The 27,894-nt window shown below is 43.3% G+C and overlaps 1 protein-coding gene across 22 annotated transcripts in view; it reads right to left on the bottom strand.

The window, feature by feature from the left end:
• The window catches only part of LOC114794942 (voltage-dependent P/Q-type calcium channel subunit alpha-1A-like), a 77,204-nt gene that overhangs the window by 19,616 nt on the left and 29,694 nt on the right, over positions 1-27,894 (bottom strand). For 8 of the 22 annotated variants that reach the window (XM_028987833.1, XM_028987825.1, XM_028987832.1 and 5 more), the window contains exons 13-42: positions 26,576-26,688; positions 26,197-26,309; positions 25,908-26,039; positions 25,622-25,694; positions 25,422-25,539; positions 25,262-25,329; positions 25,000-25,106; positions 23,752-23,784; positions 23,160-23,292; positions 22,022-22,620; positions 20,806-21,146; positions 20,580-20,721; positions 20,330-20,459; positions 20,066-20,125; positions 19,881-19,987; positions 16,098-16,106; positions 14,099-14,198; positions 12,947-13,107; positions 12,672-12,812; positions 11,522-11,723; positions 11,187-11,351; positions 10,596-10,706; positions 9,821-9,904; positions 5,927-5,929; positions 3,991-4,107; positions 3,780-3,845; positions 3,222-3,319; positions 2,980-3,130; positions 2,772-2,899; positions 1,229-1,325 (exon numbers count right to left, since the gene is read on the bottom strand). In XM_028987833.1, the coding sequence (XP_028843666.1) occupies positions 1,229-1,325; positions 2,772-2,899; positions 2,980-3,130; positions 3,222-3,319; positions 3,780-3,845; positions 3,991-4,107; positions 5,927-5,929; positions 9,821-9,904; positions 10,596-10,706; positions 11,187-11,351; positions 11,522-11,723; positions 12,672-12,812; positions 12,947-13,107; positions 14,099-14,198; positions 16,098-16,106; positions 19,881-19,987; positions 20,066-20,125; positions 20,330-20,459; positions 20,580-20,721; positions 20,806-21,146; positions 22,022-22,620; positions 23,160-23,292; positions 23,752-23,784; positions 25,000-25,106; positions 25,262-25,329; positions 25,422-25,539; positions 25,622-25,694; positions 25,908-26,039; positions 26,197-26,309; positions 26,576-26,688 (3,902 nt within the window). Of the gene's footprint in view, positions 1-296; positions 394-1,228; positions 1,326-2,771; positions 2,900-2,979; positions 3,131-3,221; positions 3,320-3,779; positions 3,846-3,990; positions 4,108-5,926; positions 5,930-9,820; positions 9,905-10,595; positions 10,707-11,186; positions 11,352-11,521; positions 11,724-12,671; positions 12,813-12,946; positions 13,108-14,098; positions 14,199-16,097; positions 16,107-19,880; positions 19,988-20,065; positions 20,126-20,329; positions 20,460-20,579; positions 20,722-20,805; positions 21,147-22,021; positions 22,621-23,159; positions 23,293-23,751; positions 23,785-24,999; positions 25,107-25,261; positions 25,330-25,421; positions 25,540-25,621; positions 25,695-25,907; positions 26,040-26,196; positions 26,310-26,575; positions 26,689-27,894 lie in introns of all 22 variants that reach the window. The other 14 variants (XM_028987826.1, XM_028987823.1, XM_028987829.1 and 11 more) reach the window with 11 other exon arrangements.

Below are 27,894 nucleotides of genomic sequence, written 5' to 3' on the forward strand. Positions count from 1 at the left end.
CGAGCGTGTCTGTTCATTGTGCGCAGTGTGTGTGTGTGTGTGTGTGTGTGTGTGTGTGTGTTTGCATCTTCGTTCATCTTGCCTGTGTGTGATCGTACACAGTATGCGGTGCAATAGCGCTGAGAAGGTCCCTCCGGTCCCCCCTCCCTGTGGATGAGCCTGACTGCGCCTTCAACAACACCCCACCCACGACATCCCCACAACAACGCTCACGTCCAATCGAAGGAAAAGCAAATAAAAGATATAAAGAAACACCAACACTAGAAACACAGCACCGGCCCTCGGGGGCCTTCTACCTTGTAGGCAACCCGTGCTGGGCACTTCTTCCCAAGGCCTAACGGTGGCGACATTTGCCTGAGCATCTGATACATATCAGTGTAACTGATTCTGCCACTGCACAACCGGAACAAAACAAAGTAACACAAAGTGAAATTAAATTTGAAAAAGGCAGAAGTGTGGGACCCAAAAAGAAAGAACGGGGAGGAGAGATAAGAGAAGAAGTAGGGAGGAGCAGAAGATAGGGGAGAGGGGGTCGGGAAGGACAGAACAAAACAAGGTTATTGGTGTCAACTGTTATTGGCGTCGAGAACAGGCGCAATGCTAGCTCTGAGCTGTTCTGAGCTGGAGGCCGGTGCTCTCCTAATTCCAATTGGCTGAGATGGGGAGAGGGGGAGGATAGGAAGGCGGTTGTTTGTCCTTTGGTGTTGAGACACTGTTCTATGCAAGCAGGGGGAAACAGGTTGCATAGAAGAACAGGGGGCTTTTTGAACAGGCAAGAAAAACCCCACTGCTGTAGTGGTGTTACAATGGCAGTTATGTCAATGCAGTTTCTGTCCCCCTCCCCAAACCTAAGAACAATGCACGCTATGGTACCCATTCGGCCTAGCTGCGGATAAACAGCAAGCAAAACAAAACAAAACCAAAACAAGAAAAAAGGTGGCAATTTGGTTCTCTTTTCATTAAAAAAAAAAGTTCCCAAAATAGCTTAAATTATTTAGCTCATTGTTCCATTCAAAGTGGTGTGCACTTCATGCGTCTTTATGTGTCTGCATTGTCCTGCACATTCTCGGTTTCATATCAGAATGCAAGTTGAAATGGTGAAAAGATAAAAATTAAGAACAAAAAAAAAGACAATTCAAAAACCAAAAAAAAGAGAGAAAAAAGGTAAGCGACATTCATTCCAGTCTGGATGCTAGCATGTGCTTTAGGGTTTTAGTGGAAGTCAAACCTTGCAGGCCACCCTATGGGGACATTTCTTTCCTAAGCCCAGAGGAGGGTCGATTACTCGCAATAAACTGTACATATCCTTATAATGAATGCGCCCGCTGCAAGAAGAATACAGGGAAGTTAGAGCAGACAACCAAGAAAAAAACACTTGGAAGAACAGGAAGTACATAACTACACACTTACAGTATATATACATATATACATACACACACAGGTTAACACAACACACACAGAAATTTGCATTTGCAAGTCACCAGTTTGCGATGTCAGGGCTCGTCATGCGGACCTTCCCTACCAATCAGCATCTGATCTTCCGCGTTTGCGCCTCGTCTTAGTCTATGTTTATTCCCACACTGTGAGTGTTCGTCTTTTGCTTATTTTCACACTCATTAGCATGGATTCCACTGCAGAACTACGCAAAGAAGCAGCTTCTTATGGTCAGTGTTTCCGTAGATTGACCTTAAGCGAGTAATGTTACATTTTTACAAAAAAAAGTGTTTATTGGAGGTCATATGATGCATGCAGTGATGCAACGATTTTACAGGGTTCCACAAACAGCCCCTTGAACAATATCTATTAACATGTAATTCCATGTAGCCACTGCTCTTTTCAAGCATCTACAGGCCACAGAAACCATGCAAGTAGGGTGTTATATTATTTATTATATTTTAATTATATAGTATATTTAATTATATGATTTGCTGTAAAATATAATAGAACCAAAACTGACCACAGAAATGAATGATAGATGCACTCACTAATAGTTCCTAAGCTAATGCTCTATCCTTTTACCACTTCAGAAATCTATCTTTTCATCAATCTATATTTTTTCTTCTTTCTATTTTTCTGCCCTGGTCTGGGTATGGGACCGCATTTAGGTGACAGGCACTGGAATACAGATACCAGTAAACTTAGCGTGTTGGGTGGTTGGGGAGAACAGGGGCACCACATTAAGTTTTTTTTTGTTTTGCAGTATGCCAATTCCAGAGGACTTGAGGAAGGAGGGTCTACACCACTCACACAGAACCAGGGAGGGGGGTTCACAAGGTACGGGGATGAATGGATTATTGCAAAGCCAACATGGCTGAAATCCATAATCCCCCTCGATTTATACTCTTGCATGGTTGCCCCGTTTTTGTTTTTTTTTTCTGCAGGATCTGCCCAGCTATGGGTTTAATTCAATCTGGGAGTCCCTTCTGTAGAAGACATGGTAAAAAATGCACAGTTTTTGTGTTTGAGTGTGTTTGAGTATGTGTATTTTATTATATGAACCTTTCAATAATAGTGAAGTTGGTTAAGCAGAGGGATGTTAAATGTTGAGTCTGAGAAAAGCAGTGCAGTAGAACACAACACTCCATCCTTAATGTTACTGGATTAGCAGGTTGGTAAGTAGCCTTCTGCATGTTTGAGTATTTTCATATACGTGTGTTTGAGTGCTGATAACTCGAGTGTTAGTATGATCGGTGTGTAGTAAGCCCTTTAAGGCGTAAAATCAGTGTGTTTGCACTGTGTGTGTGTGTGACATTTGATGCACACAGACTCACCAGGCAGCTGGATCATACTCGGCCCATATCCTCACATACTCGTCCAGATGGTGAGGACCCAGGATGGACGAGTCTCGAGTGAGGTACTCAAAATTATCCATGATGACGGCCACAAACAGGTTCAACATCTACACAACGTGTAACGTATAATTTACCTCCTGTACGTACTTCAGGGCAAAATTAGGACGAAGCCAATGCATTTGATTACCAGGAAGGAGCAGAGGAAGATGAAGGAGACGAAGTATAGGTAGGCGACGTCACTGCCACACTCGGCCGCAGTGTTGCCAGAGAGGGGGTCACAGTCTTTTTCACCCAAGCAGGACAGCATGATGTCATGCCACGCCTCACCCGTCGCACTCCTGTCCCACACACACACACACGCACAGATCCTGAAAATGCGCTGACGTTTTTGAGGTATATACGCTTAATTTAAGCAACACACACACACACCTGAAGAGCAGCATGAGTGCCTGGAAGAATGTCCTGAAGTTGTTGTGCTGGTTGATGGCGCTCTCACCATCCTCCACAATAGCAATGTTCCCGAACAGCTGGTGGGACACCAACATGCAGGTGAGATCTGCTTCACACTCAAAGCGACTCATTGAGAAAAACAGCAGGTTTGTAATGAAGTGAAGTGATTGTCACATGTGGTACACAGCAGCACAGTACACGGTGCAGACAGTGAAATTTGTCCTCTGCATTTAACCCATCACCCTGAGTGAGCAGTGGGCAGCCATGACAGGCGCCCGGGGAGTAGTGTGTGGGGACGGTGCTTTGCTAAGTGGCACCTCGGCGGATCGGGATTTGAACCAGCAACCTTCTGATTACGGGGCCACTTCCTTAACCGCTAGGCCACCAATGTTCAATGGGCTCTCCACATATTGATCAGCCCTTAACATCCAGCTAGCATTTGGTCACACAACTCATGAAGGGATGTTTACAACATTTAGAAATCACATTTTATACCTGAATATTCAGATTTTTATCAGTTCAAAAAGGAACACTCACCTGCATGCCAATGATGGCGTAGATGAAGAAGAGCATAGCGATGAGCAGGCACACATACGGCAGGGCCTGCACACAGAGACGCCACCATCAATCAGACTACTGACTGCGGACTACATTCAGAGCTGCTGATTGGATAAGGGCGTCGGGTAAATGCGGTAAATGTGAATTCAGAAGGCGTGCGGGTGGGGTGCGTGTGCGGCTGTGCTCGTACCTTGAAGGACTGCACAAAAGTCCAAAGCAGGATGCGGATGGTCTCGCCCTGCCTGAGCAACTTAATGAGACGGGCTGCTCTAAAGAGCCGCAGGAAGCTCAGATTTATGAAGTTATTCTACGAACAACACGCGGCAGAAAAGGAAGAAAGAAAGAAAGAAAGAGAAAGAAGGAAAGATAGATAGGATGGGTATATGGATGGACGGATGGATGAATGGAAAAGAAAAGTAGCTGAGTTAGTTAAAATTGTCCAGTTTAGATGAATATATATATATTTTTAAAAATACAGCAAGTTTGGGGAAAAACAGGGCAGGAAATATCAGTGTCCAAACTGGGACCACGGGAGAGGCAAGACTGAACAGGCTTAGCATAACCAAGGGAGGGGTCAAGGGCAACAAAACCAAAGTAAAATCCATACAGGGGAAAGCAATTCAGAGGTTAGAGGGAGGGGGGAAAAAACTAACAGGAGAAGAAGATGCAGAACCCTTTTTAATTTATGCTTTAACTCATCATACAACCAAATGCACTGATCTTACTCCACTGTCTGGGGCTTATGCTGCTGGGAGCCCATCTGCGGCATGCAGTCTACTTAACCGGAGCTAATGGCTAACGGTCGACAGAGCGCCTCCCTTAAAATAAAGAGCTAGCTCTTATGCCAGGGGTGTACAGCTGCAGTACTGAAAGCCTCTGATCCAACTCAACTGGTTTAGAAGAATACCAGGTAATAGGTATAAACTGTGCATGCAAATGTACAGGTTTCAGGAATGATAAAAGCAACCTTTGCGATTCCAGGCCTAAAAATACGTCTTAAAAGTCATTCCCATAGTAGTCTGAATACATTTTATCTTAAATTCTTAGACGGAAAAACACAATACTAGCAGAGTAGCATTATTTCATTCTTTGTTCTTTTAACAGAAACATATTTAAAGTTGGGGACTGGAGCTGTGCACCTCTGCATTAGTGCTCCTAAGGGTTACATGCACTGGGACAGGGGTCAAGAGGTCGTGGGTTTAAAGACTCACCCAAACATGTAGTGTGAGGCCAAAGTTAACTAAGCGCTTAAAACTAGGCAACTACTTCAAGTGTCTGATCCACTGGTGTCTTTTAACCCACCACCAAAGGTAGAGTAAGGGGGTACCGCTTGAGGGTTAGGAGCTCAGGGAGTCAACTGCAGTGAACATTTAGTGACAAAATGGTGTGTGACACTAGATGGAGTGGGTGTATCCTGGAGTATTAACAGTGTATCAGGAGCAGCTGTATGCAGCACTTAAAATCTGTTGAAATTGAACATTTTGGATTGGATTTTTAAAAAATCATTGCTGTATTTGTGCAGTAAAATGATCATCACCAAAACTCAATGGCATGCTGTAGCCATTTACCGGGGCATATTTTTTTATATGAAACACGTTTCATCAGGCAGGCATGCACCTCCAATATTGACTATGCAATGGCTTCGAAACAATACCAACAATACAGGCATGGTACCATCGCCTATCGTTGCCCATTGGAATGAAGCAGAATGTGTGTGTGTGTTTGATTGTATATGTAGATAAGATAGATAAGATCATGTTGATGTATATTTATGCTGCATCAGCACTGTATTCCATACAGCTACAAGGCTGTGCTGGTGTGTGTGTTTGTGTGTGTGTGTGTGTGTGTGTGTGTGTGTGTGTGCGTGTGCGTGTTTATTTGCTTGTACTAGGTCCCTGTTACAAAGGCAGAGGCTAGCATGCAAAAGGAGAGCAAGCACAAACGTTCAAGCACTAACATACTCGGCCAAACTTGTGTGTGTGTGTGTGTGTGTGTTTATTACATCTATGCTGGGAGGGAGGGGCTGCATCCGACAGGTAGGAGGTCAGAGTTCATCTAGGCACGAGCACATGCATCCTCACGGCCAGGGAATGGATGCATTAAGATCTCCAAAAAATATTACAAACCATCTACATGTAGATGTTGCAGATGAATGGTTTATAGCAGCATTTTTGGAGGTTGATTTAACAACCAGTGATTGGCCAGGCCAGTTCATGGATGGACACATGAGATTCATAGTGCATTTTGATTGGACAGATTCGTCAGAGTCGCCAAAAAGCAGAGTTTAAAGAAAGCATGAAAAACAAACAAACAAAGATAAAAAAAACAGGAAATAAATAATCATTATACACTTTATAATGGGAAAAAAGTAATGTTAATAAAGTAAACTATAAATTCATAATTTCATAAGCAGAAGGTCTGTGTCAGTCACCTTTTAGTTTTCTTCTAGTCCATTTTTGAGTTAATCGAGTGTATATATAATACAGATAAGCATTTAAATCCTATATGTTTTAGAATTAGAATTAGAAAATAAAAAAATAAAATTAGAATGTTATCTATGATGGTTTTGAGATACACTAGTATATCAAAATCATCATAGATAAAATTCTAATAATTTCAGATAATGGATTTCTGATTTTCATGAGTTAAGAGATATTTCACTTTATGTATAATAAATAATGCTGTTACTGTGTTATTAACCCAAACCCTGTGGCAAGTGACCCAACCTTCTGCTTCACACACAGTCTTTGGTTCTAACTGAGATCCACAAATACAATGACTGCCACAACAACAACCTAATTTATTTCAATCACATTTATATATGCATATTCATGTCTTCACAGAAACATTTCAGTATATAGACCACACTCTGGTAAGGAAGTATTTCTGCGTCCTTCTCTCGCATGGAGGCACATTGATGAAAACCCATCATTTTGAACTAATTGCACTTCAAAATCTAAAACATCTGCATGTAGCTTGCAAGTGTGTCAATTTTTGTGTGTTTGTACCTTGTGCCAGCCATGCGCTGACTAGCCACTTTTGAGATCAAAATGATCTAAATCTGACATTTCAACACATTTACTTCAATGTGATGGCAACCATGAGCGAGAGGGATGCAGGCATACTTACAGATACAAAATATACCTTTGACTAAAGCAGTTAGACTGGGACTGAATAGTTAAAATATACATATATATTATATATACACACACACACACACACACACACACACACACGCTATGTACCAGAAGTGGGACAAAGTCATTGCTTTTCAAGTCACAAGTAAGTCTCAAGTCTTTGCCCTCAAGTCCCAAGTCAAGACAGGCAAGTGTCAAGTCAAGTCCAAAGTCAAGACTGATAAGTCTCAAGTCAAGTCCTAAGTCCTGCAGTTTGAGTTTCGAGTCCTTTCAAGTCTTTTCAACCGCACAATAATAATATATTTTCACCGATCGTGTATGCTTTTAAAATCTATTGTTTTATTAAACCTATTTAACTATTAACTTCATTTTTAACATTTAACTCATATTTTTTAAGAATATGTCATTGTAATTATTCGAACAAAAAGTGGTAACATTGTATTTCCATGACATATTGCATTTCAATTAGTTCCACAGCAGTTTGTCCTGTCCTGTAACAAATACATGAACATAACAGACTTAACCGCGGGAAGTGGAAAATAAGATGTACTTGTGTTTACCAACTGTTTATTCAGTTAAATAGCTGCATCCATGTTACCACGTCACGTATGATGTGGTAATTTCACAGTTCGAAGACTCGTTCTCGCCCCCTACAGTGCAATTCGGCTAGGTATACATCCGCGCTAAAATATCAAGGTGAAAGTCATCATAGTGTAACGGTTCTTCTTCTGCGTTGTGTAACTTTTGGATTTCGTTTCTTGAACCACAAATGATGAGCTGGCACCCAAGAGATTTTCTGTGCAAAGTGTATTCTGTACAAAAAGCAAGGTTGCGTCAGAACATCGCGTCACACATTGCGTCTTTCTGCACCTCTCTCTCTCACAACTCACGCCATGTGTCCAAGAGAACTGAACATTAACATAAAGCATTCACAATTTACAATACTGCATTCCTGTACAAAAAGCAAGGTCGCGTCAGAACATCGCGTCTTTCTGCACCTCTCTCTACAATATACAGTATTAAAAGAACATGAAAAAAAAAAAATTAAAATGAAAGAAATAACTTTTTGCACACAAACCCCACGCACCTCTCACAGCTCACGCCATGTGTCCAAGAGAACTAAACCGGGTCTCAAAAACAAAATAAAAGTCTTTAGGAAATAAGAAAATAAAAGACACAAGATAGAAGAAATATACTTATAAATCTAACCATTTAACTCCGGCACAATAGCTTGCGTAGTATAGACCCAGCTCCCAACACAACTTTGTGAATAGATTAACGGCGATATTTTTTTATCGGCGATAAGAATCTCACGTTAACGCAGCACGTTTTTATCGCCCGATAAGAGTCTCACACAGCACGTTAACGCCAATAACGGCCCACCACTAATATGTATGTATTGTATGTCTTTGTAGGTGGCTAAAATACACGTTGCTGCTGACCACCGTCTACTGTGTGTGATACTGTACATTGGCTAATGTTATGTATAAGTACCTCATCCTACCAGGTTTTAATAAGTGTACGAATTAAGGGAGTGAACTCGCAGTGGACAGATTACCAGTTTGCGACGTTACAGCCTCACTGATTTAACTACACAGCAAAGAAAAGTTAGCAAATTAGCGTTAGCATTCACTCAGAACATTCTTTGTGCAACTTCAAATGTCGAACGAAGTTGGAAGTTGTTGCATCTCCGTCTGTAATCTTCGACCCGCATGTTTTGCATACTGCTATTCGTTTTTTGTTGACCACCTCGTAGTTTTTTTATCCGAACGAAACTATCTTTATCATTTTGTCTAACTGGCGCGTTATTTGAGAGTTCCACTGCATTGGTTGTCCTGTAATTTGATTGGATGGATGCTGTTGGCTCAAAACAACGTGGATCTAATTTGATTGGATGTCTTGCCGACAGCAAATACGCGCACAGACGCACATATACACAGACATTGAAAGATACGGTAATAACATACGTTTTAATCTTTGGGTTTTCTGGGAAACAGCAAGTCTTGTCAAGTCAAAAGGCTCAAGTCCAAGTGAAGTCACGAGTCAATGATGTTAAAGTCCAAGTCGAGTTGCAAGTCTCTTTACATTTTGTCAAGTCGAGTCTAAAGTCATCAAATTAATGACTCGAGTCTGACTCGAGTCCACACCTCTGCTATGTACATATATACAGTGCACAAATGCACACACCACACAAACAGATGCTGCTCAGCTATTTCATAAGTGAGCGAATTATGAGCTGAAATGGGTGTCGTTACACAGTTTCCCCACCAGATTCTGCTGGTCTGCAAAAAGTCAGGCCTTTTTCACCAACCACACACACACACACACACCTGCACAAGCAGCCATGCATACCCTTACACACACACATTCTCCTTTCCCACATATATTCAAACACACACACACACACAAATCGTCATCAGGCCCCTTAACTTGTTGTGTGTACCCCTGTGGGTGTCACGATGACAGGCTGATGTGGAGGTTGATGCTGGGGAAAGTGGGCGGTTGACTGCGAGATTGTGGATATGTGAACATGAGCCCGACAGCCGCCCCTCAGCGGCTACGTCCTGTCTGGGTTTGGTTTGTGTGAGGGAATGGGAAGTGACTAGCTGGATTTTATAACTGGCTTCAGGGAGCCAATGGGGCTACGATGGCCCAGCAGAGATGCCCCGGGGGGCCAGGATCTGCAGACATCTCAACATGGAGGACCAGAGGAAGCCAGTCCTCGCACCAACTGGGACAATTATATAAGATTTTAGGAGTGCTGCACGGCTCAGTGAGCAATGTAAGGTCCTGGAGAAGTGCTTTCTCTCTTACACACACACACACACACACACACACACACACACACACACACACACAGAGCCCCCGCTGCAGCACACTTACCCCTAGCTCTGTGACTAGAATGTCTGTGATGCTCCCAAGGACTGTCACACAGTCAAAGATGTTCCAGGCATCTTTGAAGTAGTTCTGTGGACACAGACATGAAAAAGTGGGACTGTGAAGAAGATATGAAGGACAATCGGACTTAGGGCTGATATCTTGTTATATATCTTAATATACATCTTGCCTTGAGTTTTGACACATTGGATTTGTTGCAAATTTTCATTTACATTTTATTGATATGCAACCCCAAAAAATTCCAACTCTAAACATTCCATTAGTCCATAATAAACCAAAAACTACCCTGCTGAGGAAGAAGCACATGCGTGTGAGTCAGAGAGGAGGAAAAGGCCTGAAGGATACTGGTACAGATGCAGAGAGTGCAGGGTCCTTGCAGCGCTGCATGTGCCTGAATTGAAAGGTTGCATTATGGGTAGCGCACCGCCCATGCAGTGCTTAAAACCCTCAGACACACAGACATACCAGCAGCAGGTGTTTTTCCTTCACTTTTTCTTGTCCTCCTCTCTACCGTTGGCTTAAATGCCTTGCCAGAAACTCTTCCCTGTCAACTCGTCCTTCCTCCAGCTCAGTGCCTGTCCCCTTCCCACTGTTCTGCTGACTACAGTCATTCCCATTCATCTCTCTCCTCTCCTGTCTCTCTTATCTTTCTAACTCTCTATCTAGCCATTTGTTTCCCAAATCTCTTCTCATGCCTTCATTTCTCTGCCTCTATTTTTTGCAGGTCTTCAGCACACACACACACACGCACATTACTCACCAGTGCACCGAAGGCGATGATCTTCAACACACACTCCATGGAGAAGAGAGAGGTGAACACAATGTTCAGGTCACCCAGTACAGTCTCATATGTGTCAGAAGCTCCATCATACTACAGACACACATGTAAAGAAACACATTCAGAGAGAGATGGCCACACTGAGAAGTGATTTAACTGTAACTGTAGTATGGGGACCAGTAACAGGAAACGCACAGACGGGGACGGTTGCGGTTTCTGGTTCCAGAAATCGGTGTTAAAGTGAACTAAGAAGCCATGCTTAGCTCTCAAATCAAACAACGAAATGCGTCCTCTTTATTTAACCAACACCCTTGGTGAGCAGTGGGCGGCCATGACAGGCGCCCAGGGAGCAGTGTGTGGGGACGGTGCCTTGCTCAGTGGCACCTCAGCGGATCGGGATTCGAACCGGAAACCTTCTGATTACGGGGCCGCTTCCTTAAATGCCCCCATTTTTCTATGTTTTCACTTGCCCCAACAACTTAATTGGAGAATAATTTTCAATTTTTTATAGAAAATTTGCCAGCTCATTTAGGCCACAACAACCCCCAAATCAGAAGAACAGAGTAGACGTACCTTCATCATCAGCACAATGGTGTTGAGCGCGATCATCGCCATGATGGTGTATTCAAAAGGTGGCGACACCACAAACTCCCACATCCGGTACTGGAAGCTTTGCTTATTCTGAGGCATGTGTCGTGTCAGGGGTCTGGCATTGATGGCGAAGTCTATGCAGGCTCTCTGAAAGAACGCAGCACAACACAAACTTGAAATTTAAATTTAATTTAATTGCACTACACTCCCGAGAAGCACTAGTATTAATATGTTTCAGATTAAACATTTCAAGCACTAGCAGCACTCATAGGGGTTGACCGAAACAATCTTCGGAGCATTAGCATGAATTCATTTACCTCATTCTTTTCAAGACTGTATTCCTCCATCATCTTGTCTCCTTGCTCTTGGAAGGTGATGATGATGAGAGCAACAAAAATGTTGACGAAGAAGAAGGGGAAGACCACGAAGTACACCACGTAAAAGATGGACATTTCCATCCGATAACCCGGGCTCGGGCCCTGATTCTCATAAGTCGCATCCACTGAATGTTTCAGCACCCTGGTGGAAAAGTTTAAACCAATTAGATATTTTTGGTCATGCGTATTTATTACATTCATTTTAAATATATAACATGTCAAAATAAATGAATGCGTTTTTATTTACTGTACAATCACACTATGTCACTGATTGAAGGTGGGCGACAACATAACTGCATAAGCCCCAATAAACCCCACTGATTGACCACTAGTGTTCATCAACAAAATTGGTTTCGTCAAAAAACCTGACGTGACGGAAATGAGACGAGACGCAATGGAAATGCTGGTCATGTGATGATAACTATAACGAAATATATCATGTAATATTGTTGACTAAATGTGGTTTCCGAAAAAAAATATATACTAAAATGTCTCTTCAGTTTCGTTGACAAGAATGAGAGGAGACATTATTTCCCTTCGGTTATCATTAAGCAGTATTTCTGTTTCCTGTGTCTCCCATCCGGTTGCATAGAAATCATCACTTTCTCAATACTGATTTGTGGCATAATTTTGATTTCAGAATTCGTGGGTTAGTAGATGGCTGGTAGAAAAAGACAAAGTGATCTTTTGACGTATTTTCTTTACAATGAAGTAGAAAGAAAAAACAGATTGTGTGGTCAAAAAACATGGGGAGAGAACTTTAGTGTTTGGAATGTATGTTGTGTATTCTTGTGTCTAAAAGGTAACAATAGTATAATAATAAGATTTATGAATAATTATGAACTTATGACTAAACTATTTTTTTTTTGGTTTTTGTCTGTTCTACTAGACTCTTGTACTATATTGACTGGGTTACTAATTACTTAAAAAGAGACTAAAATACAATTTTCATTACAATACAATTGTCATCAGTTTTTGTTGACTAAAACTAGACTAAAATTGTCAATGATAATTCTGAATAAAGGGCTTGACAGCCCAAGAACTTATACGTGAGTCATGTGGTTTGTGTGTTTCATATGTGTGCACTCACTGCGGCCACCCCTCTCCGGTAGATACGGTGAAGAGGGTGAGCAGGGCCCAGAGCACGTTGTCGTAGTGGAATTCGTATTTCCTCCATTCCCGCTTCTGCGCCCTCACTTCATTGTCGCGTTCGTACACCAGATATTCGCCCCTGTAGATAAATGCCAAGCGGCAAGTCAGATCACAGGAGGACTCAGTAGACTGTGTGTTTATTCATTTTTATACATATATGCACACACACACCCATTATATGTATAAATATATAGCACATTTGAATGCATTCACCTGCAGTCGCGCTCAAACTCCTTGGATTCATCAGTGCAGTAGAAGAAGCGGCCTTTGAAGAGCTGCACGGCCACCACAGCAAAGATGAACATGAAGAGCATGTACACAATGAGGATGTTCAGCACGTTCTTCAGAGAGTTGACCACACAGTCAAACACCGCCTGCACAAAACACAACCAGTCAGTAAGCTGACGACACAGAGACCAAGCTGCTGGTCCTCATCACCTCCAGCCATGTCAGACTGTGTTGTAATTGGCAGATTTAAAACCCGTAGGAAGACAGTCTGAAGTCTGTGGTGTAATTACTAGCAGAAAAATACCCAAGAACAATGTGTCATTACCAGCCCTAGAAGAAAACAGTCTAATTTGCGAGGTCAAGATGTTTTGAGTACACCTTCTAATTAGTGGGGTGAGTAGATTAATGCACAGCATGACAGCAGAGAGGAGAGTCAGACACAGTATATGAGTAAAGAGTAGATGGCTGTCCACCCCACAAAGCAGATACTCGCATTGAGTAACCGGCTGAATGAGCCAGAGATGCAGTTCTGCATAGTACAAGTCTATAGGAGCTAATCTTCAAAGTGCATCAAGCATATAATGACAGCATGTTATCCAATTTATGTCAATTATGTAATTATGCAATACCTTAATTGAAGGTTCATTTGTGCAATATTGAATCAAAGCAGTGAGCACCTGCCAGAATTTTCAAGTGAAGTCACAATTCCAATTCAGAAAATCAGAAAGGCTCTTTAGTCCGGAGCTTTCATAATCAGGGTTGCAATATAATGGCGAAAACAAAAATTAATTGTCCAGTCCATGTAAAAAAAACATAAATCTGCTGTAATATGATGAAGATATTCTAAGAAAATCCTTAACCACAATATTTTGGAAATTGAATTAAAACTGTATGTCAATATAAATTTGTCTGTTAGCAATATATAGTTTATTAATACTGGTATTGGTATTTTTAACAGTAGCAACAATCTTTTATTCCCAACTTCCCTCATTGTGAGATCTGAATTCCAATTTATATAATAAATGGCAAATGGAACAAGACTGTTCTAGAGAATAAGCTAAGAATCGGTTACCCACAGTAACACTATGGGTAAAAAAATTATAATTTTTTTTAATCCATTATCAGTGTGAAAAACACCTTGAGTTTCGGTAGGCGCTTGATGGTCTTGAGTGGGCGAAGGACTCTCAAAACCCGGAGGGACTTGATGGTGCTGATGTCTTTACCCTTGCTGCTTCCCCTGAAGGTTTGTAATTGAACACAGACACACACACACACACACACACAGAGTAAATTAGATGGCCATCAATTTTACCACAAGCACCAATTAGCCACACGTCTGGAGGTTAGTTCTTCCGGCCATTTCCTCGGGTGAGTTGCATGAATGAACATGCCCCATTCCGCAGACTCACTGGCTCACACCAGTCCTGACTGCTGCGGATGCATTCGCGCTGACGTCAGAGTGCACACCGGAGGCGCAGGGTTCCGCTGTAGTGACTCACGTCAGCGCTGCATGCCGACCTTGCAGTGCACAGGAACTGCTGTGCCTCTCATGCTTTGCTGAAACCCTGCACGGCCGCAGCAGCAGCAGCAGCGAGGGAAGACCTCTCGACAGCAAGGCGCTCTTCCGTGCTGCAACCTCAGCTTATTGCCATGACAACCCACATCGGCTCCATCCTTCCAAACCACCCTCCTGGCCGGTTTCAAAGCATTGGCAAACCGACAGCATGAGGATATGACAATATCCACAGGCATTCCCAGCGAAATGCCCAAAAATGTCCCTCCCTCCCTCACTCTCTCTACGCTCTTTGAGGGGAGGCATTCTCTAAGTCTGTCTGTATATAAAAAAAGACATCTGTATTTAAAAAAAAAGCTTGTTTCAGGAACAAAGTAAGCAAGCTTGCCTTTGGCAACCTTTACTTGGGAAGCCAACGTGACTCTCCGCAAATCTGTGTATGCAGAATATTGTTGTACTTGCTCACCTGGACAGCTCACGTTTAGACTAAGTCTCACAATTTAGGCTAATTAATTAGCTCATTCAGCATGCTAGTGTAGGTAGTGGGCATGATCCTGAGATGTCTACATTTACATTTACAGCATTTATCAGACGCCCTTATCCAGAGCGACAGGGACAGTCCCCCCGGAGCAACTTAGGGTTAAGTGTCTTGCTCAGGGACACAATGGTAGTACGTGGGATTTGAACCTGGGTCTTCTGGTTCATAGGCGAGTGGTTACTACCACCCCTGCATCAGACATCAGAGTCTACGTCAGAGATGACGTTTGTGATGTCCACTGACATGCCCTGTGTCCAAGGGGTATTAGGAGTGTAGAGAACAGAGGGAAACAAAGGAGGAAGGGGGGGAGATGGACACTGTCCTATTGGTCCTATTATTTATTAGCAGGAGGGGTTTAAATTGTACAGAACGAGGAAGTAATCATGCCTACAGGCTCCTCCCATTTTAAGATTAAAGCTCATCTTCTGGGTGTCAGAATATTTCACACCAGCGAAAAGGCCTTTGTGGGTAGTTAGTCCAGCCTCTTCAAGACACAAAATGCTGTGACATTTGCAAACTGAGAAAATTTTGTCCTGTGGCCCTCCATCCAGACCAATTTTCTCACCCTTCATAACTCAAGGAACCTCTGCTCTTATATAATTGAGGCGTTCTCTAATACACTGTCAGATGTGCCCAAGTAAAATCTGTATCTTCTTAGTTCTGGTCTCATGTGTGGATGCCCAGCTGTAACTGGATGTTATTGGATGTGCCTCAGTTTGGTTGCTTTAGGTACTGCCCGTTGCATTATGGCGCTTCTGTGCTCTTCCTCTAATCCACCCCCCCCCCCCCCTCCCCTCCTTCTTGGATAGACAACTATAGGCTCCCTCTATGGGTGTGTTACACACAACCAGCCATGTACAGGAGTGAGTGACTCACTATGCATGGTCATGTATGAGTTAGTTTTGTTTAGCGGTGGTCAGACAGACACTTGAATGGCAGAGAAAGAGAGACGAACATGAACGGGCGACACGCAGACAAAAGCTCATTCAAAACGTGACAGGAGAGTCAAGCACTTAGACACTAGGAGCATATGGAAGGGAAAGAGGAAGAAGAAGAAGAAGCAGAAGAAGAAGGAAAGACTTTACCCTCCGCCGCTGTTGATGGAGCCGTTCGAGGAGATGAGAGAGGATCAGTGATAGAGAAACACAGACAGACAGAGTGAAGGCGAGAAACAGACACATAAAGAGAAAGAGAGAGGTAGAAAGAAACACAAAGACAGAGGAGTTTCGATAAAAAAGCATCAGTATGAGGGACATACGAAAGACAGTGCGAGATAAAGGGTACAATGCAAACATTTTCGTTAACCAGACGCCCTCTTACGCACATATACACACGCCTTTTAATTAAACACGTGAGTCATAAATTCAGGACATTTTAACAACTGACAGTGGCCTCAGCGCCCGAGTCAAGAGTGCTGACTCACAACAGAACAAAACACCCCCTAACTGGTTCTGACTCATCGTATCCATAACACATAATGCATGCTGCAGCGAGGCGCGGTGACTCTAAAGCACACTCCCTTTATCGGGGTACGTCATTGCCCCTGGATCTCTGATCAGGTTCATTCCTGTGTCCAGTCTGTCCCCTGCATCGGAATATGGACACAGTCCCTCCTCTGTGATGCTATGCAGCAGCACCAAAGGCAGAAGTGCCTGGATGCCTTAGCCCAGACAATAAATGGCAACCTAATTGGATCTGGCATTCATGAAAACGGTGATATGCATCTCCAAGGGGAGCGGTCTGTCCATTGGCCGTGCCTCTGGATTACCCGCTAATCGAATGATGCCATTATCTAACTGTGCAGGAGCTACACGCCAGGGCCCTAATGCCATCCTGATTCCCCACACACGCTGCCGTTCCTCCTTGCTTCATGTGACCATCTACTCCTGACCTCCCATAGCTGTTTTTGTTCATGTAATAGGAATAGGAGGTAGGAAAACCAGAGCGAAAAAGTCAATTCCTAATGCAACTGTAGCACAAGCCACATGCTAGAGTTTGGCAGTATCTCAGAAACTTAGAACATTGTGGAAAAAGGTCTGTTTTTTCGTAATTGAAAGGTTAATTATATATTATGTTTCGTTACATGTAAACTGGAATCTTTATCTTTAAGTTCATAATTATGGCCGATAACTAAGACACAAAAATCCTGTTTTTTTTTTTAGATGCAATAGTAATCCGTTGTTTTTGCACAAGGCAGTGCATATGGATATAATGTTAGAGGATAAAACTCTGAATCATTTGTGGATTTGTGCTGTCAGACAGGAAGCCAGTAATCACTGGGGAACAAAAATAGATCAGTAGCTGTAATACACACATTAGACACACATGGCAGACATACGGTGCAGGCGCCAAAGTGACAGGCACAGTCACCCCAGAGCACCTGTCTTCCAGTGCCAGCATGGACATGGGGAGGAAGAGGGAGGGGAAGAGTGTAGGTTTGCTGTGCTGGATTAAAGGAACCTTCGGCAGGCAAAGCCAGGCAGTACCAGCCCAAATATCCATTAATTTATATAAAGATGCTGGTCAAACTAAGGGGTAAGAAAGCAGAGGGGTTCAAAGAAGTGATGTAGGGGATCAGGGTGAAAGGAGAACAAGAAGATGAGACAGGAAGATCTCTCCTGGACGGGCATGCTGTGGAAGATGCAGCATAGAGTGTTTTTTTTTTTTTTTTTTACAGTCGGAGCACAGGATGCATCTCCATGTGTTCTAGACTCTATGATGGCCACTCTCATCCAGGCAGAAGAATGTATGCCATGTGTATATGCACATATGTACAGCTTCCACCTGGCCTGAACTGGGAACAGACCAAAAGTCTCGGATCTGCGGCACTTTTTCCTCTGCCCAGTAGCATTTCCGTAACGAGAGTACTCTGGAACAACTTGCCATGCATAAAAGCCCTGAAAAGATATCACAATATATATAAAAAGTCCAGAACTTTGAGTCAATATGTTATAATGGGGAGGAAAAGACAAATTTACTCTCAAACGTCCATGGGAAGCTGTTAGGAAGAAAAACAAGAAGAACAAGTAGAAGACAAATGTTGGCAGTTGTTGCAGGTGCAATTATATTGGTGGGGGAATCTTGCAACCCACAAATCCCTATGCCCTGCACTTCTGCTCTATGGTTTGCTAATTTGCTAAAAATTCATTGTCATGCCATCCCCTACATGCATGGTCTATTTATGTGCTAAAGGGGACTTTAGATGTACACATGCAAGCATACAGTGCATCATTTTCAGCTGCTAAGGTACTCAGCCTGAATGTAGCATTCATTCTCCCTTCATAATCCCCTCTGAAGCTCTGGTAAAACCCCACAAATGTATAAGGCCTGTTCAAGCACAAAATCAATCCCCTGCTTCTCTTGGACTAAATGACCCCCAGTTAGTGGTTGATCAATATAGATTAATCTGTGACCAAAGCCAATATTTAGAGCACATGTATAAATATATATAGTTTAATACTTCCTGTTAGTATGGTTTTGTATTATAGTGTGTATTACTAATTAATTAATAAATCATCATTTCATATTGTTGTCTGTGAGTAGATGACTTCATATTCTGTTTTAGTACATAAGACTGAATGCAAAATTTGTACATTTGCAATCAGCCTATCAATCACAGTCATTGGTTGATGAATTGGTCAACCACTACTTCCATTATCTTAAAAGTGCCTATTTATGAACTCATCTAAACTCAATTATGCCACATTTCCTGTGTATCTATATGTGTAACCCAGATTTTTCTGGGTTACCATGTCATAATTTCCCAACATTGTCATAATTTCCCAACAATGCGCTTATTCCTCAGCAGTCCCTAAATTCACTTAGCGTCTAGAGCTACTCTTTACTATTTTTTTGTCTAGCTGAACCTAACCTTCTATAACCTCATTTTACCCCAAGTGCAAATCCCATTGTCCCAGTCAGGCTTCCCAGGCTATGCATGAGGTGCAAGGCTTAAATACCTGCTCCATCGAGGGAGGGAGGAGTGTTTGTGTTTCCAGCAGCTCCAGAACGGCCTGGGCACTAAAGGGTTACAGGTGCCTGTGGTCGTCACCCCCACGAAAATGAGCAGGGTGGAGGGGTGGGGTATAAAGGGGTAGAGGGGCATGGCTGCGGGGGTTGGATGCGGCCTCTAGCGGTATCAGGTGATTTTAGTAGGGCGGCTGAGTCTAAGAGTTTAAGAAAGAAAGGCACTGGGGCAGGCATGGAATCTGCCAGACGCAGAGAATATGAGAGAAAGTGGGTTTGTGTGTATGTGAGACAGAATGATTGAAAGAGGGGGAATGATATATCAAGCTCTTGCAGAACAAAATAATAGGGAAACAGAGTCAATTAAAAAAAGCATGAAGACAGCAAGGGGGGAATGAGGAAGAATGTGAGGGATGAAGATGAAGAAGGCATGGAGAGCAGCTGGAAAGATGAAGGCAGAGGACTGGTACTCTGGGGTTGCTATGGCACTGCACTGTGGCCTTTAGCCAGCAGGAGGCAGACAAGAGAGCAGTCAGGAAAGAGTCCTGCATCGGGTTGGGTTTTTATGAAAACCCACTAAATAATATATAGATATAGATAGATACATCTATATATGCGTGCATATTATGTTTAAATAAGGCAAAATAAACTACTTTTTCAACTAATAATAACCATTATTAGTATTTTTTTTTTCAGAATGAATAATAAAATAAAAAGTTAGTAAATGTATAATGTTGCAGACAAAAATTACAAGATTATGCAAAAAATGTTTGTTCAGATGTCAGAACAAACTAAGTTTGGGTTGTTATTGAGGACATGAGGGTGAACGAAAACGACCCGTGCAGGACTCAGAGGCAGGACACAGCAGTGCATAGGTACAATGGGGATAGGGTGACACTTACGAGAAGCCGAAGGCCACCAGGGCACCACTAACCACTATAAAGTCCAGGATGTTCCACAGATCACGAAAATAGGAGCCTTCGTGCAAGACCAGACCTAAATCCACCATCTATGAGAGACAGAGAGAGCAACACTGCATGAGGCCAAAGGTCCTACTACAAACTACAAACATCTGATCACTCCTTACCTTGATGAGCATCTCAAAGGTGAACACGCCAGTGAACACGTAGTCAAAATAGCGCAGGACCTGCAGGTACACAGACAGACAGCAGAAGCAGAAAAGGGTGGTCTGACATGGGTCAGTATTCTGTTCTTATTTGATGATTCTTAGTTTTTGTTTGTGATTTGATGATTTTCATGTTATTTTATGTTGTGTGGTCTTAACAGGATTTGATGTCTAGGGTTAGTGGCTGAGTAGATGAAGTTACATAGGGTTTAGATTTTGGCTCACGTTGTTGCGGGGCGAATCGGGCCATACGGGATCCTCAGCTGCCAGGGCTATGCTGCTCATAGCAATAACCAGCAGGATGCACATTTCAAAGTACCTCAGTGTGACAATGTAGTGGCAAAGCCTCCGAAACCTTCGAATCCAAAAGCACACACAATTACCGCTATTTGGCTAGACGAAGGCTACCACCACAAATGTAAATTCTACCTAGACAAGGTTAAAGGGTATGATTTTGAGATTGGGGGAAACTCACGGGTTGGTTGTAGACAGTATGAACATTGAGGTGTAGGGAGGCATGGGCCTTGGGCCACCATCACCACCTCTGTCGTCGTCATCGTCGTCATCTTTCTTGTCCTCCTTTTTAGGAAGCGGCTCTGTGTTTGCATTTTTATTCACTGAGGGTGAAAAGAAAAATTTTTTTTTTTTCAAAGAAAAGAAGAAATGAACTGGACAAAATTATGGACTTGAGAACCACAGACCCTGCAGGATGGCATTGGTGGAGGGGAATGGGGGTGGAATGTCCACGGCGGTGTGATCGGGTCTAGGATATCCCAGCTTGCTCATGTAGGCGGAGTCTGTGAGGGGTGGCTGGCAAAGGTTGTAGCTGCTGTTGCTCAGGTTGGGTTGGCTGGTGTGGGGGGTGGTGGTACTGTGTTTGGAGAGACGCTGGCTATGGCTGGAGGTTGCGGTGAGCGGCTGCGTTGCCAGCTTGCTGTTCATCACGTTGTCCAGGTCTTCGCTGTGCTGGCTGTCCTGTCTGGAAAGGCTCTTCTGGATTGGCCGTGTGGTGGAGAGGGTGGGGCCATTGCTGTGGCCCTCCCTAATGGATTGGAGGGAAAGTGCAAGAGAACAACGATCAAAAATTGTTAACCTTTTAAAGGTGCCCTATCATGACAATTTCACTTTGTGAAATTATTTAACATTAATATGAGTTCCCTTAGTGTCTATGGTATATGGCCCTGCAGTGGCTAGAAATGGCGATAGGTGTAAAGAGAGAAGAGCAGCTCAGATGGTTGGATCTGGAATTTGTCCCCTTATGTTGTCATAAGGAGAAAGGGTACCTTTCGTTTCTCATGCTTTTCCCGCCCCTCCCCTAAAAAAGTAACAAGTATTGGATGTAAAAATTAGCGAAATTCTGAAGAACCAGCGGGTTCGTTTTATTTTTTTGGAAAAGCGCTGACACTACTTCCTGTCTGGGCCAAGCACTGTGGTTGGTGAATGGTCTGAGAATGCCCTTCTGTAGGCTGCTCTCCTCCTTGTCCCGCCTCTCTTCTCCTCATTACCATTTAAAGTTAAAGACACTGAAATAGTGCGTCCTGGGGAAATCTGATTGTGGGACTAGATCAAAGTGCCTGTATTTCTGCACCACGGCTGAATTTCGGAAAGAGACTTGAGATTTACATTTACATTTACAGCATTTATCAGACGCCCTTATCCAGAGCGACTTACAATCAGTAGTTACAGGGACAGTCTCCCTGGAGCAACTTAAGGTTAAGTGTCTTGCTCAGGGACACAATGATAGTAAGTGGGATTTGAACCTGGGTCTTCTGGTTCACAGGCGAGTGTCTTACCCACTAGGCTACTACCACCAGATACGGTATTAGGGGACCAACCAGACCGATATAAAAATGTCATGGGACTTTTAATATTTATTTTTACATCCTGGTTCCTACTGTTTTTGCCCATCTTACTCACTTCCTGACTCTGTGCTGACGGACCCTCTCCCCTCGCTCTCCCCGCTCCCTTTTGCAGTCCCCATCGGCGTGACGATGCCGCCTGGGTTTACGCTCCCCTCCCTCGGAGTGCTCGCCAGCAGCCCCTCCATCAGGAACTCTGCTGCGGTGACCGCCCTCACGGTGTCTCCGGCCTGGGCACCCGCCCCCGTCCTCCTCGTCGCGGGCCCTGCAGTGCTGCCGTGACCGGTGCTGGTGCCGCTTGTGCACCTTTTCCTCCATCTCTTCTGGGTTGGTGCTATGAGCGTGGTGTTGATGGTTGAGGTCCTGACCCTCCAAGTCTTTACGGCCCCGACGGGTGGACTCTGTCGACTCGGTTCTCTCATAGGGCCTTCCGGGTCCTGAGCTGCATCCTCCGCCTCCACTCCCGCCTCCACCCTGCTCATGTTTTCGTAAGATCTCCTCGGTCCTCTGCTGACTGAACCTCTGCTCCTGCGCCCTGTCTCTCTCACCGGGATGAGTCTTGTTAGTGTTGTTGTTGCGGTTCTCCTGAGGGTCCACCACCAGAGGCCGATCTAAGTGTGTCTTCATGTCTGGTCGGATGTGACGGGAGTATGACACCTGATGAAGAAGAGGGGGTTAAGAATAATTTTTGTCTACTGTACACAGTTGCACCTTTGGGATAAGATCTTTAAAAATCCAGACCAGAATATTCAAGGACAGGATGTTTATATGTTTTTAAATGTAGCCTGTAATGTGAAATAAATATAAGCACAGTTTTGCCAAGCTTAATTTAGACAACTATCCAAATCACTTGGACTTGGACAAAAAGCACCCTAATGGAGACAAAAACCAAACTGAGTATGTCCGGTTCATGGTGAGTCTCTGAATACTTTTAAAACAAGGAACCATCTTCAAAGTGCAATGCATAAGATGTTGTCACTAGGCTGTACAGCTCCAGAGGACTGGAGACCCACCATCTGATGACGTTTTAATGGGGCAGCTCGTTCAACAGAATGTCAGAATCACGAAGTGTGGGAAAAAGGTCAGTTTGTGTCACTTCTTGTCAACCTCAGTGACTTGCTAACTTCGGTAAAGATCTCTGCAACTCAATACATTCATATTAAAACTTCTTTCATGCTCTCCTTCTGAGTTTCTACCTTCCACCGGTCCTCAGGGTCCAGCTCATTGTATAATGCCTCTCTGCTGGTCATCAATGTCTGGCGGCGGAGCTCGCTGGTGCGCTGCTCCCACACGGACTTGGAGCCTTTGTGGTTCTTCTGCTGCTCTTTACTGCGGCCACAGAGGAAACGCAGAAGGAAAAGCCATTCAGGAGATACGGAGGCAAGACATGACAATGTTAGAAGTGTGGAGGAAACAGCCAAGAGTATACAGAGATAGAGCAGGTCAGCTCTTCAGGGCAGACACGAAGAGAGTATCAAGGGTCAAGGGTCACCGCACTGAGCCTAAAGAGTACACACAAGCTACCACAGGCCTACTGTTCACTACTGTGCCACAAATAGCCTTCTGGAGAAGCTTTCTGAGCACGCACATGGTGCTGATGAAAGAAAATGGGTGGACAAAGGGACACAACACAACCCATAAGAGTGGAAAAATACTGATTCCCCTTCCCCATAAGAAACAACACAGAGGGCAGTAGCCAGAAGAGCTAAAGAGGGCAGGAAACACAAAAAAGGGAGATATGGTGGGAGAAAAAATAAAATAAGAAGATGAGTATAAATGAATAAATACCAGTCCTGAGTAGCGTTGAGACATTCTGTATCACTGAGGAAGGAAACATGCGGTGAGTGAGATGGCACAGCACACACAGCTATCTTCATGTTGTTTCTCAACTATGTATAATCACTGTACCATTGGGGCATCAGAACTTTGGTTATTGCAAAGCAGGGCACCTGTCCACCTGCTGGTATAACCCAGAGCCAAAAAAAACACCCTTACATCTTCACCATGATGTATACTACATATACGCTGTTGCATCTTAACACTTCACATTTATTTCGGAATTTAAAAGGTAAACCTTAAACACCTAAACCCCAACCAGCTACTGATTGCATAAAAGATGATTTTCAGAAGCTGAATAAGCTGAATTTCTGTGAATAATTTTTAATTGATCATAGGTAATATTCTGTTAATTACACATACTTCATTTTTAATTCTCCATAGGCAATGATTCAGCACTAATCATCAACATTTAAACAAAAATCAATTTATGTCTGATGAGCAAAGCATATATGAAGGTTTTCTTGATTTTAATAAAAATCAATTAGTATAGAACTAATTTCAACAGACAAATAAGAAGTTTTAGAACACTGTTCTGGATCTCTGAGCAACATAATGCAATATAATATTGCTATAATCGACAGCAGTGGTGAGTTGTGCAAACTGCATTCTGTTGTACTCTTGAAATTTGGTGCGCAAATGTCCATGAAGATACTGATCATGCAACTCAACTCAACCACAAATCAGCTCAGGAAGAACTCACAAGGTTAATGCTGTTTGACAACAACCTGAGTCTGCGCCGAAGCACTAGCACATAATTACGTCTTAAAAGAGTGCATGTCATATCTGCCAGGTTCATTTGCGTAACTGCCTTTGCAGAGGCAAGTGTGTCAGTATCTATTTGTGTAATCAATGTGTTTTCTGGTGTGTATTTGTGTAAACTTGTGCGTGATTTTCTGTGTGCGTGGGTGTCTGTGATGTTAAACGGAAATCTGTTAATTGTGGCCCTATACACAGGAAGAACTGAGACGGCCTGGCCTTTTGCTCACGGAGGGATCAAAGTAACAGGAGTGTCCTTCTGAAAAAGGGTAGGTGTCACAGATCAAAGAAGAGCTCTGTGTGTGTGTGTGTGTGTGTGTGTGTGTGTGTGTGTGTGTGTGTGTGTGTGTGTGAAAGAGAGAGAGATAAAGAAATGGACAGAATGCATGAGAAAGAGAGAGAGTGGACAAAAAAAAGTGGGAGCGAAACAGAGAGACTCACGCCGCTATGGAAAGATTGGCTGCTGACAGGGGGCTCACTTCTGCCACCTCCTTGGCTTTCTGGAGAGCAGCTTTCTGATTGGCTGCCTCCTCCTCCTCCTGCTCATCCTAAAGAAAGGGACATGGGATGTCGGTGAAAATCCACAAATAGCGATGCCACCACCACCACCTACGTCTCCAACTGAATCAGTGGGTCCAGAATTGAGAATAGTCCAATACAGGCCAAAATGCGGATCAAATGAATATCTGTGTTTCTACCTCACCTTGGTGAGCTCCTGTGCATTGGCCAGATTGTCCACAGCGATGGCCAAGAACACGTTCAGCAAGGTGTCTGAGCAGAAAGCAGTAAAGGAAACAAACCCTGGTGTGCAATGCAGTAACAGGACACTCAGTGGCAGGTGTAAATATGTGCCAACAGGATACAGTTGCCGAAAAGCGTGAGCACGATGAAGAAGACGGAGAAGACCATGCCCTTGTTTACTCCTCCCTGAGATTCGATGCCATCGTACATCACCATGTTCCAGTCCTCACCTGTCAGGATCTGGGAAGAAAACAGACCTTTGCATCACCCTGCTGCACTGTACAGTCGTGTGCTTTCTTTTAACCGCGGCTGTGCCACTCACCTGGAACACGGTCATTATTGCTGCAGGAAAGGTATCAAAGTTTGTGGGGGGAGTTCCAGAATCAAAGTTAAACCTGAAAGTAGTGGGAGGAAAAGATTGATAAATAAAGCAGAAAGACCAATAGCATGGACTATTATGTTTATGTAACAAAAGTTCAAGCATAGATTTATTTCATCACTGTCCATGGTTGAAACATAAAACTTTTATTGAGTGAATGAGAAGTATTTGGCACAATGTGTAAAGATGAAAATGTATCTGGATATCTGAATAAAACATCGTCACTCACTGTCCCCCAAAGAGCTGCATGCCCAGCAGAGCGAAGACCACAATGAAGAGAAAGAGGAGGAAGAGCAGGCTGATGATGGACTTCATCGAGTTCAGAAGGGACACCACCAGGTTCCTCAAAGAAGCCCAGTACCTAAATGAGGGGTGGCGACAGCAGCAAAATGTTAATCGGACGTCGACCAGTGAGTCAGCAAGCTGATGGGATAGTTCAGTGGCTAGACAAACAAAGAGACCCTCAGAGTGACAGCAGGACGCTGTGACAGACAGACTGACAGACAAGGAAGACTCACTTGGTCACTTTGAAGATCCTCAATAACCTGAGAGCGCGCAACACACTGATGCCAAAGGAAGTCCCTGGCTGGATCATTGCCCAGAGAACCTCGAATATGCTGCCACATATGACCTGCCACACACACAAACATGCACACACACACGCGCACACACACACACATACACATTTAAAGCTTTGGTCAAAAACAACATGCAACAAAAATAAATCAACAATGCACATTGCACGTTTATCGCGATTTTTCACTGAAACCCACATTGAACTGCATTAAACTCCTGCAGCTAATGCACCGGCACTGCGCAGTACGATTTTTACGGCACATACACTGACGACACTCACAGATAGGCCTGAATACTGGAGAGAAGAGGAAATTGACTCACGATGCAGTCAAAGCAGTTGAAGGAGGAGTGAAAGTAAGGCCGGCTGCCCAGTCCATACAACTTAATACACATCTCCGCCATGAAGATGCCCAGGAAGATGAACTCAGCAAAGTCTGCAGAAGAGTGAGGGGTTGGGGGAGAAATGGGGGGGGACCAATAACTCTAAAGAACACTTACAAGTCAACTTACAAGTCAACTAGGGTGCTAGTAGCCTAGTGGGTAACACACTCCCTGTAACTACTGATTGTAAGTCGCTCTGGATAAGGGCGTCTGATAAATGCTGTAAATGTAAATGTAGATGTAAACTTTCATTAACAATAACGTGCGCTCTGATTGTTTATAGGTTCACTTAGATCAGTGGTTCCCAACCTGTTTTCCCTGAAGCCCCCCTGCCTGTGTCCAAGACATCTCTCTCTCTCTCTTGTTTTTTTATTATTATTATTATCTTTTTTCTTCTGTTTGGTTGTTTTTTTTTATTGGGGTCTAGGTTTGAGAGTTTGAGCTGTTTTCTTTTGTAACCTTTTGAGAATATTGTTATTGCCTATGGTCTAATTCTAATAAACAAAGTTTTAAAAAAAAAAATAAATAAATAAATAAATAAATAAATTGCTGCAGTCCTCTTTCCCTTGACCCTGATTAGTCTCCCAGTAGTCTCTGCAGCTGAGAACCATCCCCACAGCATGATGCTGCCACCACCATGCTTCACTGTAGGGATGGTATTGGCCTGGTGATGAGCGATGCCTGGTTTCCTACAAAGGTTATATTCTGTCTACAGAGGACCATGTTCAATCAACTGTTTTTTCCACAGGTGGACTCCAATTAAGCTCTACAAACATCTCAAGGATGATCAGGGGAAACAGAATGTACCTGAGCTCTATTTCGAGTTTCAGGGCAAAGGCTGTGAATACTTATGTACTTGTGCTTTCTCAGTTTTTTATAGATTTCCATGTTGTCATTATGGGGTGTTCTGTTCAGAATTCTGAGGAGAACATGTATTTATACATTTAATACATTTAATGTTTACAAATATAATTCTGGCAACCTCAGTGCAGATTGCAATAGAGCTGTAAATCTTGACCTGAGTCAAGTCTGGTTCAGGCTCAATTTCTATCATTTAATCGGGTAAATGATCAGCCAGCAAACATGAACTTTCGGTCTATAGTACCTATCCTTTCCATATGATTCGCTGCTTGTAAATTAGTTGTAAATGTGTTTTATTAAATGTAATTTTTTATGAGATGATCATTTGAGTTGCAAATGTTCAAATAGTCTTCAGGGGATGCATTTTAATTATCCTGAGAGAGCTGCGAAAATGGATA

The sequence above is a fragment of the Denticeps clupeoides genome, chromosome 7, assembly GCF_900700375.1.
Source record: "Denticeps clupeoides chromosome 7, fDenClu1.1, whole genome shotgun sequence".
NCBI classification, from domain to species: Eukaryota; Metazoa; Chordata; class Actinopteri; order Clupeiformes; family Denticipitidae; genus Denticeps; species Denticeps clupeoides.